At 45.7% G+C, this 11,409-nt stretch overlaps 1 protein-coding gene across 1 annotated transcript; it reads left to right on the top strand.

Moving 5' to 3' along the window:
• Window positions 1-277: 277 nt before the first annotated feature.
• On the top strand, window positions 278-5,696 carry tbb3 (Tubulin beta-3 chain). The gene is made up of 4 exons (NM_001140292.1): window positions 278-449; window positions 3,579-3,687; window positions 3,900-4,010; window positions 4,305-5,696. Exons 1-4 carry the CDS (start codon window positions 393-395, stop codon window positions 5,375-5,377), a joined length of 1,350 nt encoding a protein of 449 aa, NP_001133764.1. The 5' UTR covers window positions 278-392; the 3' UTR covers window positions 5,378-5,696.
• Window positions 5,697-11,409: the final 5,713 nt, after the last annotated feature.

The raw sequence follows: 11,409 nt of genomic DNA on the forward strand, positions 1-11,409 counted from the left end.
CACGACTAGCCAAAATATATTACTGACCCTTACCTTAACCTTCACCAAATGTTAACCAATTCGAAAATTAAATATCGGTTTGCAAGTCTGCAAGTCTGCAAGTCAGCCGCGTCCCGTTAGTTTTTCCCTGACTCACACACTGGGATGCTCTGCCGCAGGTGTCTGCCATTGGTCAGCGACTGTCTCTCTCCAGGACATAGATGACGTCAGCAATTGGTGGAACATACTACCCGTTTCGCCACACAGCAGACCTGCGCAAGATAAAACCTCCACTCAGCACATACCAAACCCTTTGCTTCCGTGTGCAACTGGGACCAGCGCCCTCTTCGAGTCGCTCACAACAGTCAACTCGCCCACATCCACAAGAAGACGAACATAACACACAGGACAGGATGAGGGAAATCGTTCACCTTCAAGCCGGCCAATGTGGCAACCAGATCGGAGCCAAGGTATAAACAAAATAATCTTCCCAAGAGCTGACTAGTTTAACCGTTATAATATTTTTACGCAAGTGCTGTTGTGCCGTTTTAAAGCATTGTGATGTAATCTTTTTTTTTGCATGTAATGCATCCGTATATATTTAGTTATACCGAAGTTGTGGGGTAGCGGGTTTACTCAGTAACGTTAGGTTAGTTGAATAGTTTGGGATCCTGTGTCGCAGATTGCGAGAGATGCGTAGTTCGGGTAGATAGAACTCAACTCTGAGACGGGAAAGGAAGTGAGGCATTTCACTCTCCTTTTTTCTGGTTCATACACAGTCAATATAGTAAACAGACCTGACTCAGATGCTGTCGCATTGGTGCCTATGGGAGAGCCCACACCTTAAACAGACCGGAACTGTGACCATTTGTTTTAATGGTAAACGGCCAGAGATCCACCATCTTTTGTAAACTGCGAGTGTTGATGCACAGAAAGGCGTGGTGAGACACTGTTGAAAACCACCACGCCCTCGGGTGGACTGCAGGGGGGCCAGACAAAGGCTCGGACTGTTGGGGCTGGTCCCGCTGCGCAAACATTCCACTGAGGGCCCGAGTACAATTTACAGGCCGCTGCAACAAGGACAAGCATAGCTCTCTTTCTCTAAGCAGCATGCCAGCCTCCAGTAGATGTGGTAGTTGATAGCCTATATAGATAGACATATATGACATGTTTGACTTCGCAGCAAACTGAATGGATCAGTTAATCAAAGTTTTGTTACCGGAGGATGAAATGATGATACCTGGTCCTGAATTACCACTGCAGATAGCCTACAATCGCACTGACTAGTGGTGTGGGCTGCTGTCAGGTTTGACGGTCTATTAGACAGTGAGTCTTCAGGAAGGGTATTGCCTAAATGCTGAAAGCTTTTCTGTCTGAAGCTGTAATGCATTTTTGATGGTCTGTGGCTGTTTTTTAGCCTACAGTAGACAGCTTCTTATTTTGTTGTTGCTCTGTTTTGGATGACATCACCTGCACTTACAGCCAGCCAATCAGTTGATGTTGCATATGACCATCTAAAACTAAACCGGTCTACAGTTCTTCCCCTCTTTTGTTGTGTTTTGACCATCTGGGGATAGACTACATTAGTTCACTATGATCTATGAGAGTCTACTGGAGGTGGAGACGATTTATCATGGATTTGTTCAACATGGTGGATCATAAATGGCAATCATTTCAGAGTGAAAGACATGGGGGGCTAATGATACTGTCTCGTCAACCTGATGAGCACATATATTATTCATAACATTTAAGGCAGCCTTTTCTGAGCCTCAGGTGCCTCCGTAGTGATTTAGGACAGCTACTAACCTCTTCCTCATCATAATCAGCCTCATCACCATTATCATCATTACCCAGAACCAAATCTACAGCATCAGCTGAAACATACTTGTTTTACCACAGCTGAACAAGTGAACCTGTCATGTATCCACTTTCCTTCACTCCCCTCTGGAGTATTTCACTGGTGACTCAGCTCTTTTGCTGATTCTGACCACCGTTTCTCTAATGGGGCAGTTGTTGGGAAAATGACTTGTTCATAATGCTCAGGTTACTCCCAACAAAGAGAAACCCAGAGAGATGGGGAGGGGGAGAGAATGTGTTGGGAGTGGGACTTTTTGTCATCTGATATACTGCAATGGTGACCTCATTCTGATGCTCAACTATGATATGGCAGTCTGTCTACTAGCACCACACATCTGCCATTGCTAATGCAGTACATGATGAAGTCCGATGACAACGGAAGAAATCTACACTTTTGCCAGTGTAGCGATAGGAACAGAATGAGGGCAAAAAGTCCCTACAGACTCTTTAGTCATATAACTCTGTTTCTCTATCGCTGTCAAGTGGTTTCCCTTTAATCTCTCTCTCTCCCTTTCTTATTTATTTTCTGTTTCTTTGTTTGTCCCCAAGAAGAGATATTGCCAGATTAAGTTACAGCGCCATAATTAAGGAACAAGAGGATCTCCTAATTACCGATTTAGATGGCAGGGGACATCTGTTTGGGACAGGATAGATAATTAGAGAACTAGGGAGTATCTTCTGCAGAGGAGAGGGATGGAGCACAGCACCTGGGGAGAGGAAGAGGGACACCATTGTCGGAACTCAGACCTAAGATAGTCTTCATACTGGGTGTGGTGCCCTTGGTCACAGCAGTCTGGACAGCGGGATAGAGGAAAGGTTGTTTTTGTCAACACACTGACACCATATGGGATTAATGTCACTCCATCTGGCTGGCTGTTGAGTGACACAGATACTGATACCAATATGGGATCAATATGGGGCTTTTGAGGGACCATTGTTATTGTGCACAGTATCCTTTTGGTGTTTGTCTGCTTTTAGTGAATGCCCAGGTGGTGTTTTTTGCTTAAAGGAGAACAGCACTTTGCAGATAAGGACCTTCTATTGCATAGTAATGAGAAACTGAGATTAGCACAGTAAAATTGACAATATCTAATCTGTGATTTGATATGGCCATTTGGCATCCTCCTTCCAAGTACGTGTCCTGTGTTTGCCCTTGATAGTGATGACTGAGTGGGCCTGCGGGTGTCTGTCTGTGTTCTATTTTAGTCTTTCATAGGGCTCTGTGTCTGTCTCTCTGTCTGATACATACACACACACACACTGGCCTATACACTCAGTGACAGTATACATATTTGAAGTGATCAAGGGGACTACATTAGGCATTGTCCTCGTTTGTCTTTTTACCTAGCAACACACTTTCTGTACGTGTGTGCAGGCATATATATGTGTGTGTTAAGCAGAGAGAGCCTCTCCAGATGGAGTCCGTCCCCCCTGAGAGGGCCTCTACCTCAGTATGAATCTAGCGGCCCAAGGCCCTGGGGGAGGGTGGAGACAGCTGGACTAACTGTTGGCTTAAATGGGGTCATGGAGCAGAACCCAGGAAGGATAGCAGACAAAGCCTAGATGCCCATTATCCCACACTCCTAACAGTTTTTACTAGAGCCCCCCACTAATTTCAGCTCCAAGTACCCCAGTGATAGTTCAATATGGTCCCGACTTTAAGTCTGCTGAGAAGTTTCCATCCACTTGGCTTGTATAGAACTACGTGTTACTGGTAATGTTTGTGTCTTTGTGTTGTGCAGTTCTGGGAGGTGATCAGTGATGAACATGGCATCAGCCCTACAGGGAACTATGAGGGCGACTCCCCACTGCAGCTGGAGAGGATCAGTGTCTACTACAATGAGGCCTCATGTGAGTCTGATACTGGAACTAAATACACATCTACACAACACTAAAAGCCCTGTTGCTCAATACTTGTAATGACCTGTTTCAGTTGAACACTCTTTGGGGTTTATCTAGACTTGAGAATATCCACTTTAATCCTATTGTACTGAATTTGACTTTGATATACAGTAGTATTTATTAGGGCGTTGCAGGTAACAACATCTGCTGTGTCTCCCCAGCCTCTAAGTACGTCCCCAGGGCCATCCTAGTAGACCTGGAGCCAGGAACTATGGACAGTGTTCGCTCTGGGACCTACGGACAACTCTTCAGACCAGACAACTTCATCTTCGGTCAGTATCAGTCTGTCCAACGTGGGTTAAATATGGACACAGTGCTCAGTGATGGCATTAGAAGAGTGGTTGTTACTTCCTGACCACAATCTGCCATTTACAGTCTCTTCTGTCATTATCACTAACAACATAAATAGTTTGATGTAATATTTCCATTAAAGACATTTGCTTTTATTTACTTACAGTAAATGCTACCAAATGTCATTAAAACATTATGTAAATGTGTAGCTCCTGTACAAATGCAGTGTTGACAACTGCTGAAGCTCTATCTTGAAGTGTGTTGTTGCCCTATAGGTCAGAGTGGAGCTGGTAACAACTGGGCTAAGGGCCACTACACAGAGGGGGCAGAGCTGGTGGACTCAGTACTGGATGTAGTCAGGAAGGAATGTGAGAACTGTGACTGTCTCCAGGGCTTCCAGCTCACCCACTCCCTGGGAGGGGGCACAGGCTCTGGCATGGGGACCCTGCTCATCAGCAAGATCCGGGAAGAGTACCCTGACCGAATCATGAACACCTTCAGCGTGGTGCCCTCCCCTAAAGTATCAGACACAGTGGTGGAGCCCTACAACGCCACCCTGTCCATCCATCAGCTGCTGGAGAACACAGACGAAACCTACTGCATTGACAACGAGGCGCTTTACGACATCTGCTTCCGCACGCTCAAGCTCCCCACGCCCACCTACGGAGACCTCAACCACCTGGTGTCGGCCACCATGAGCGGTGTTACTACCTCCTTCCGCTTCCCCGGCCAGCTCAATGCTGACCTCCGCAAACTGGCTGTCAACATGGTGCCCTTCCCCCGTCTGCACTTCTTCATGCCTGGCTTCGCCCCCCTCACGGCGCGTGGCAGTGCGTGCTACAATGCACTGTCTGTGCCTGAGCTCACCCAGCAGTTGTTTGACGCCAAGAACATGATGGCCGCTTGCGACCCGCGTCACGGACGCTACCTGACCGTGGCCATGGTGTTCCGTGGTCAGATGTCTATGAAGGAGGTGGACGAACAGATGTTGGCCATCCAGAGTAAGAACAGCAGCTACTTCGTTGAATGGATCCCCAACAACGTGAAAGTGGCCGTCTGTAACATCCCGCCCCGTGGTCTCAAGATGTCCGCCACCTTTATCGGGAACAACACAGCCATCCAGGAGCTGTTCAAGCGCATCTCCGAGCAGTTCACCGCCATGTTTCGCCGCAAGGCCTTCCTGCACTGGTACACCGGAGAGGGCATGGACGAGATGGAGTTCACCGAGGCAGAGAGCAACATGAACGACCTGGTGTCAGAGTACCAGCAGTACCAGGACGCCACCACCGAGGAGGAGGGAGAGATGTATGAAGACGATGAGGAAGAGTCGGAGAGCCAGGCCCGGTGAACACCTTGGAAGAAGAGCCAAGCTTGTGTAAACCCAGCCAACAGAGCTTTGTCTATGTGTAGCAAGGTTGTTATCTGCCTCATGTACACTGTACTGTATAACCCTCCCTCCCTATTACCCCCCCTGCTCTCACTGTCTTTGCTAACTGTTAGCCCCACCCCACTTCCCTTAGCCCTCTGACCAACTCATGGCCTCCTGTTGATTTATCCTGTTGATAAAAACCTCCCAGACAGACCACTAAGTTGAATGAGTGAAATAAAGTGTCTCAAACTGATGACGAATAGCCCTTAATTTCTAATAATAAACATGTTCAAGCCTACTTTGTAATTAGCCTTTTCTGACTTGTTTGGGGATATTAAACATTAATAATATTATACACCATCTTGTTTTGCTACACTGTGTTCAGGGTTTCTGAAGTTGTTTTTAGTGGAAACAGGGACAGTGTATTGCAGTACAATGACAAGGGGTCTTTCTCCTAGAAAAATAGGATAAAGCAGAGCCTTGTTGAACTTGGACTCCACTGCATGACTGTCCCATGTGGAGGTGACCTAGATGCTGGATAAAAATACTGGATCTCAGTCCCCTGGAGGTTGAGGCACCTTGGGCAGCATGGGTGGAGTCTGGACAGAACAGGCTGTGAGGAGCTAAGATGGTGGATGATCTACAACAAGTGTCAAACTGATTCTACAGAGGGGTTGCGTGTGTGAGTTTTTGCTCCTCCCTTTGACTTAAGGTCACTGACTAGTAAGGAACTCCTCTCACCTGGTTGTCTAGGTCTTAATTGAAAGGAAAAAACAGCAGACACTAGGGGCTAGGCCCTCATGGAATGAGTTTGACACCGCTGATCTACAAGATAGGCCTTTGGCAGGCTTCCAATTACACACTTATCTGCATGGTCTAAAACATGTAGACAATCCTGGTCCTGGAGTGTTGCAGGCACTTCATGTTTTGGATTTAACCGACCTGGAAGACCAGGTGTGTTGAGTTTAGACAATCACTGAACTGATCAATTAGTTTAGATGATCAGGTGTGGTGCCTTGTTGGAACAGAATCTAGTCGCTTACCCCTGTTCTAAAAGGAGGCAGGAACTCTGCATACGGTTAGAGCCAATTGATTTGAAGGACAAGGAGGAACAGGTAAAATGTGGCGAGTGCTGCGAATATGACACGTTCAAAAACAAATCAACAATCCCAAGAAAACACCTGCATTACTTGAACAGGAGAAGAGACTATCTCTCTGGTTAGAGAGATGGAGGCTGTTTGTGCGCTCTCTTCTACAATGTATGGGGCCAGTCGGCTGGGTGGATCACATGCTGGCGATGCCTCAGCACTTAGAGCCTGTGGCAAGGGGCCCTGAGCAGAGCAGCTCTTTATACAGTATCACAGAACACACAGTATAAATACTGGTAAAAGAAAACTGTAGGATATACCTTAGTAATTGATGTAGTGTTTTTGCATATTGTAGTATACTTTTAGTATTTACTGTAGTGTTTTTGGAGACTGTATTATACTGTAGTATTTACTATAGTGTTTTTGTTTTATCTTTGGCATAGAAGTGGAGGCTTTCTCCTTCAGGAAACCTATTGGAGAAATACTAATATCGCACATTTTCCATAACCTGTAAATAGGATTGGGAGTCTAAATGGACAGCTCAGAGCTTCTGCTCTCTTCTATAGCCTGTAGGGAATACAATATATGGTTTATACTTGGCATGTAGGTTTCTCACTTATGGCTGGCACAAATTGCGATACGGAGGAGGGGAATGAGCAGGGTGTATGCAAATTAAATACTGTAGTATTTACTATAGTGAAAAAGGGTAGTGTTTTTGTGGACATTACTGTAGTATTTACTACAGGTTGTTTTCAGATAATACTGTAGTATTTACTATAGTATTCTACAACATTCTATAGTAAGTACTACACATGATCAAGGGACACGGGTGTAGTATATTATTATAAAGTTTACTATAGAATTCTATGTAGTATTCTATAGTAAACTGTAGTATTTTCTCATGTGGGAAGCATAGAGATGAGGAAGGCCTTTTGACTGTAGGGAGAGGCCTAGTGAGTCGGTGTCTCACTTGCAGCCAAGCTGTAGAGGAAAAGGACATATACAGCACAGACCAGCTAGGCTGATGCACTGGATCACGACACACAGAACGCATGGAGGGGCCAATGAAATCAAAGTTTATTTGTCACGTGCGCCAAATACAACCGGTTTAGACCTTACAGTGAAATGCTTACTTACAAGCCCTTAACTAACAGTGCAGTTAAGTAAAAATAGGTATTAGGTAAACAATAGATAAATAAAGAAATAAAAAATAACTGTAAAAAATAACAGTAGCGAGGCTATATACAGTTGAAGTCAGAAGTTTACATACACTTAGGTTGGAGTCATTAAAACTCGTTTTTCAACCACTCCACAAATGTCTTGTTATCAAACTATAGTTTTGGCAAGTCGGTTAGGACATCTACATTGTGCATGACACAAGTCATTTTTCCAAGAATTGTTTACAGACAGATTATTTCACTTATAATTCACTGCATCACAATTCCAGTGGGTCAGAAGTTCACATACACTAAGTTGACTGTGCCTTTAAACAGCTTGGAAAATTCCAGAAAATAATGGCATGGCTTTAGAAGCTTCTGATAGGCTAATTGACATAATTTGACTCAATTGGAGGTGTGCCTGTGGATGTATTTCAAGGCCTACCTTCAAACTCAGTGCCTCTTTGCTTGACATCATGGGAAAATCAAAAGAAATCAGCCAAGACCTCAGAAAAAAATTGTAGTCCTCCACAAGTCTGCTTCATCCTTGGGAGCAATTTCCAAATGCCTGAAGGTACCATGTTCATCTGTACAAATAACAGTACGCAAGTATAAACACCATGGGACCACACAGCCGTCATACCGCTCAGGAAGGGGACGCGTTCTGTCTCCTAGAGATGAACGTACTTTGGTGCGAAAAGTGCAAATCAATCCCAGAACAACAGCAAAGGACCGTGTGAAGATGCTGGAGGAAACAGATACAAAAGTATCTATATCCACAGTAAAACGAGTCCTATATCGACATAACCTGGTAGGCCGCTCAGCAAGGAAGAAGCCACTGTTCCAAAACCGCCATAAAAAAGCCAGACTATGGTTTGCACATGGGTACAAAAATCGTCCTTTTAGGAGAAATGTCCTCTGGTCTGATGAAACAAATATAGAACTGTTTGGCCATAATGACCATCGTTATGTTTGGAGGAAAAAGGGGGAGGCTTGCAAGCCAAAGAACACCATCCCAACTGTGAAGCACAGGGGTGGCAGCATCATGTTGTGGGGGTGCTTTACTGCAGGAGGGACTGGTGCACTTCACAAAATAGATGGCATCATGAGGTAGGAAAATTATGTGGATATATTGAAGCAACATCTCAAGACATCAGTCAGGAAGTTAAAGCTTGGACGCATAATGGGTCTTCCAAATGAACAATGACCCCAAGCATACTTCCAAAGTTGTGGCAAAATGGCTTAAAGACAACAAAGTCAAGGTATTGGAGTGGCCATCACAAAGCCCTGACCTCAATCCTATAGAAAATTTGTGGGCAGAACTGAAAAAGCATGTGCGAGCAAGGAGGCCTACAAACCTAACTCGGTTACACCAGCTCTGTCAGGAGGAATGGGCCAAAATTCACCTAATTTATTGTGGGAAGCTTGTGGAAGGCTACCCAAAACATTTGACCCAAGTTAAACAATTTTAAGGCAATGTTACCAAATACTAATTGAGTGTATGTAAACTTCTGACCCACTGCGAATGTGACGAACAAAAAAGCTGAAATAAATCTCTTCTATTATTCTGACATTTCACATTCTTAAAATAAAGTGGTGATCCTAACTGACCTAAAACAGGGATTAAATGTCAGGAATTGTGAAAAACTGAGTTTAAATGTATTTGGCTATGCTGTATTTAAACATCCGACTTCAACTGTCCAGGTGGTAGCGGTACAGAGTCAGTGTGCGGGTGCACCGGTTAGTCGGGCTATTTGAGGTAATATGTACATGTAGGATTAGTTAAAGTGACTATGAATTGATGATAAACAGAGAGGGGTTGGTGGGGCACAATGCATAGTCTGGGTAGCCATTTGATTAGCTGTTCAGTCTTATGGCTTGGGGGTAAAAGCTGTTGAGAAGCCTTTTGGTCCAAGACCTGGCGCTCCGTTACCGCTTGCCATGCAGTAGCAAAGAGAACAGTCTGTGACTGGGGTGGCTGGAGTCTTCGACAATTTTTAGGGCCTCTAACACCGCCTGGTTCCTCTAACACCGCCTGGTATATAGGTCCTGGATGGCAGGCAGCTTAGTCCCAGTGATGTACACACTACCATCTGTAGTGCCACACGGTCGGAGGCTGAGCAGTTGCCATACCAGGCAATGATGCAACCAGTCAGGATGCTCTCGATGTTGCAGCTGTAGAACCTTTTGAGGACCCATGCCAAATGTTTTTCATTTCCTGAGGGGGAATAGGCTTTGTCGTGCCCTCTTCACGACTGTCTTGGTGTGTTTGGACCATAATAGTTTGTTGGTGATGTGGACACCAAGGAACTTGAAGCTCTCAACCTGCTCCACTACAGCCCCATCAATGAGAATGGGGGTGTGCTCGGTCCTCTTTTTCCTGTAGTCCGCAATCATCTCCTTTGTCTTTATTACGTTGAGGGATAGGTTGTTATTCTGGCACCACCCGGCCAGGTCTCTGACCTCCTCCCTATAGGCTGTCTCGTCATTGTCAGTGATCAGGCCTACCACTGTTGTGTCGTCTGAAAACGTAATGATGGTGTTGGAGTCATGCCTGGCCATGCAGTCGTGGGTGAACAGGTAGTACAGGAGGGGACTGAGCATACACCCCCGAGGGGCTCCAGTGTTGATGATCAGCGTGGCAGATGTGTTGTTACCTACCCTTACCACCCGGGGGCGGCCCATCAGGAAGTCCAGGATCCCGTTACAGAGGGAAGTGTTTAGTCCCAGGATCCTTAGTTTAGTGATGAGCTTTGAGGGCACTATGGTGTTGAACGTTGAGCTGTAGTCAATGAATAGCATTCTCATGTTGGTGAGGGCAGTGTTGAGTGCAATAGAGATTGCAACATCTGTGGATCTGTTTGAGCGGTATGCAAATTGGAGTGGTTCTAGGGTTTCTGGGATAATGGTGTGAGCCATGACCAGCCTTTCAAAGCACTGCATGGCTATGGACGTGAGTGCTACGGGTCTGTAGTCATTTAGGCAGGTTACCTTAGTGTTCTTGGGCACAGGGACTATGGTGGTCTGCTTGAAACATGTTGGGATTACAGACTCAATTAGGAACATGTTGAAAATGTCAGTGAAGACACCTGCCAGTTGGTCAGCACATGCCCGGAGCACCCATCCTGGTATTCCATCTGGCCCAGCGGCCTTGTGAATGTTGACCTGTTTAAAGGTCTTACTCACGTTGGCTACGGAGAGTGTGATCACACAGTTGTCCAGCACAGCTGACGCTCTCATTCATGCCTCAGTGTTGCTTGCCTCGAAGCAAGCATAGAAGTGATTTAGCTCGTCTGGTAGGTTCATGTCACTGGGCAGCTCGCGGCTGTGCTTCCCTTTGTAGTCTGTAATAGTTTGCATGTTCTGCCACATCCGACGAGCGTTGGAGCAGGTGTAGTATGATTCAATCTTAGTCCTGTGTTGGCGCTTTGTCTGTTTGATGGTTCGTCTGAGGGCGTAGTGGGATTTCTTATAAGTGTCCGGGTTAGAGTCCCGCTCCTTGAAGGCTCTACCCTTTAGCTCAGTACGGATGTTGCCTGTAATCCATGGCTTCTGGTTGGGGAATGTACGTACAGTCACTGTGGGGACAACTTCGTCGATGCACTTATTGATGAAGCCAGTAACTGATGTGGTGTACTCCTCAATGCCATCGGAGGAATCCCGGAACATATTCCAGTCTGTGCTAGCAAAACAGTCCTGTAGCTTAGCATCTGCGTCATCTGACCACTTCTTTATTGAACGAGTCACTGGTGCTTCCTGCATTAGA

This window comes from Salmo salar, chromosome 26 (assembly GCF_965601325.2).
Source record: "Salmo salar chromosome 26, fSalSal1, whole genome shotgun sequence".
NCBI classification, from domain to species: Eukaryota; Metazoa; Chordata; class Actinopteri; order Salmoniformes; family Salmonidae; genus Salmo; species Salmo salar.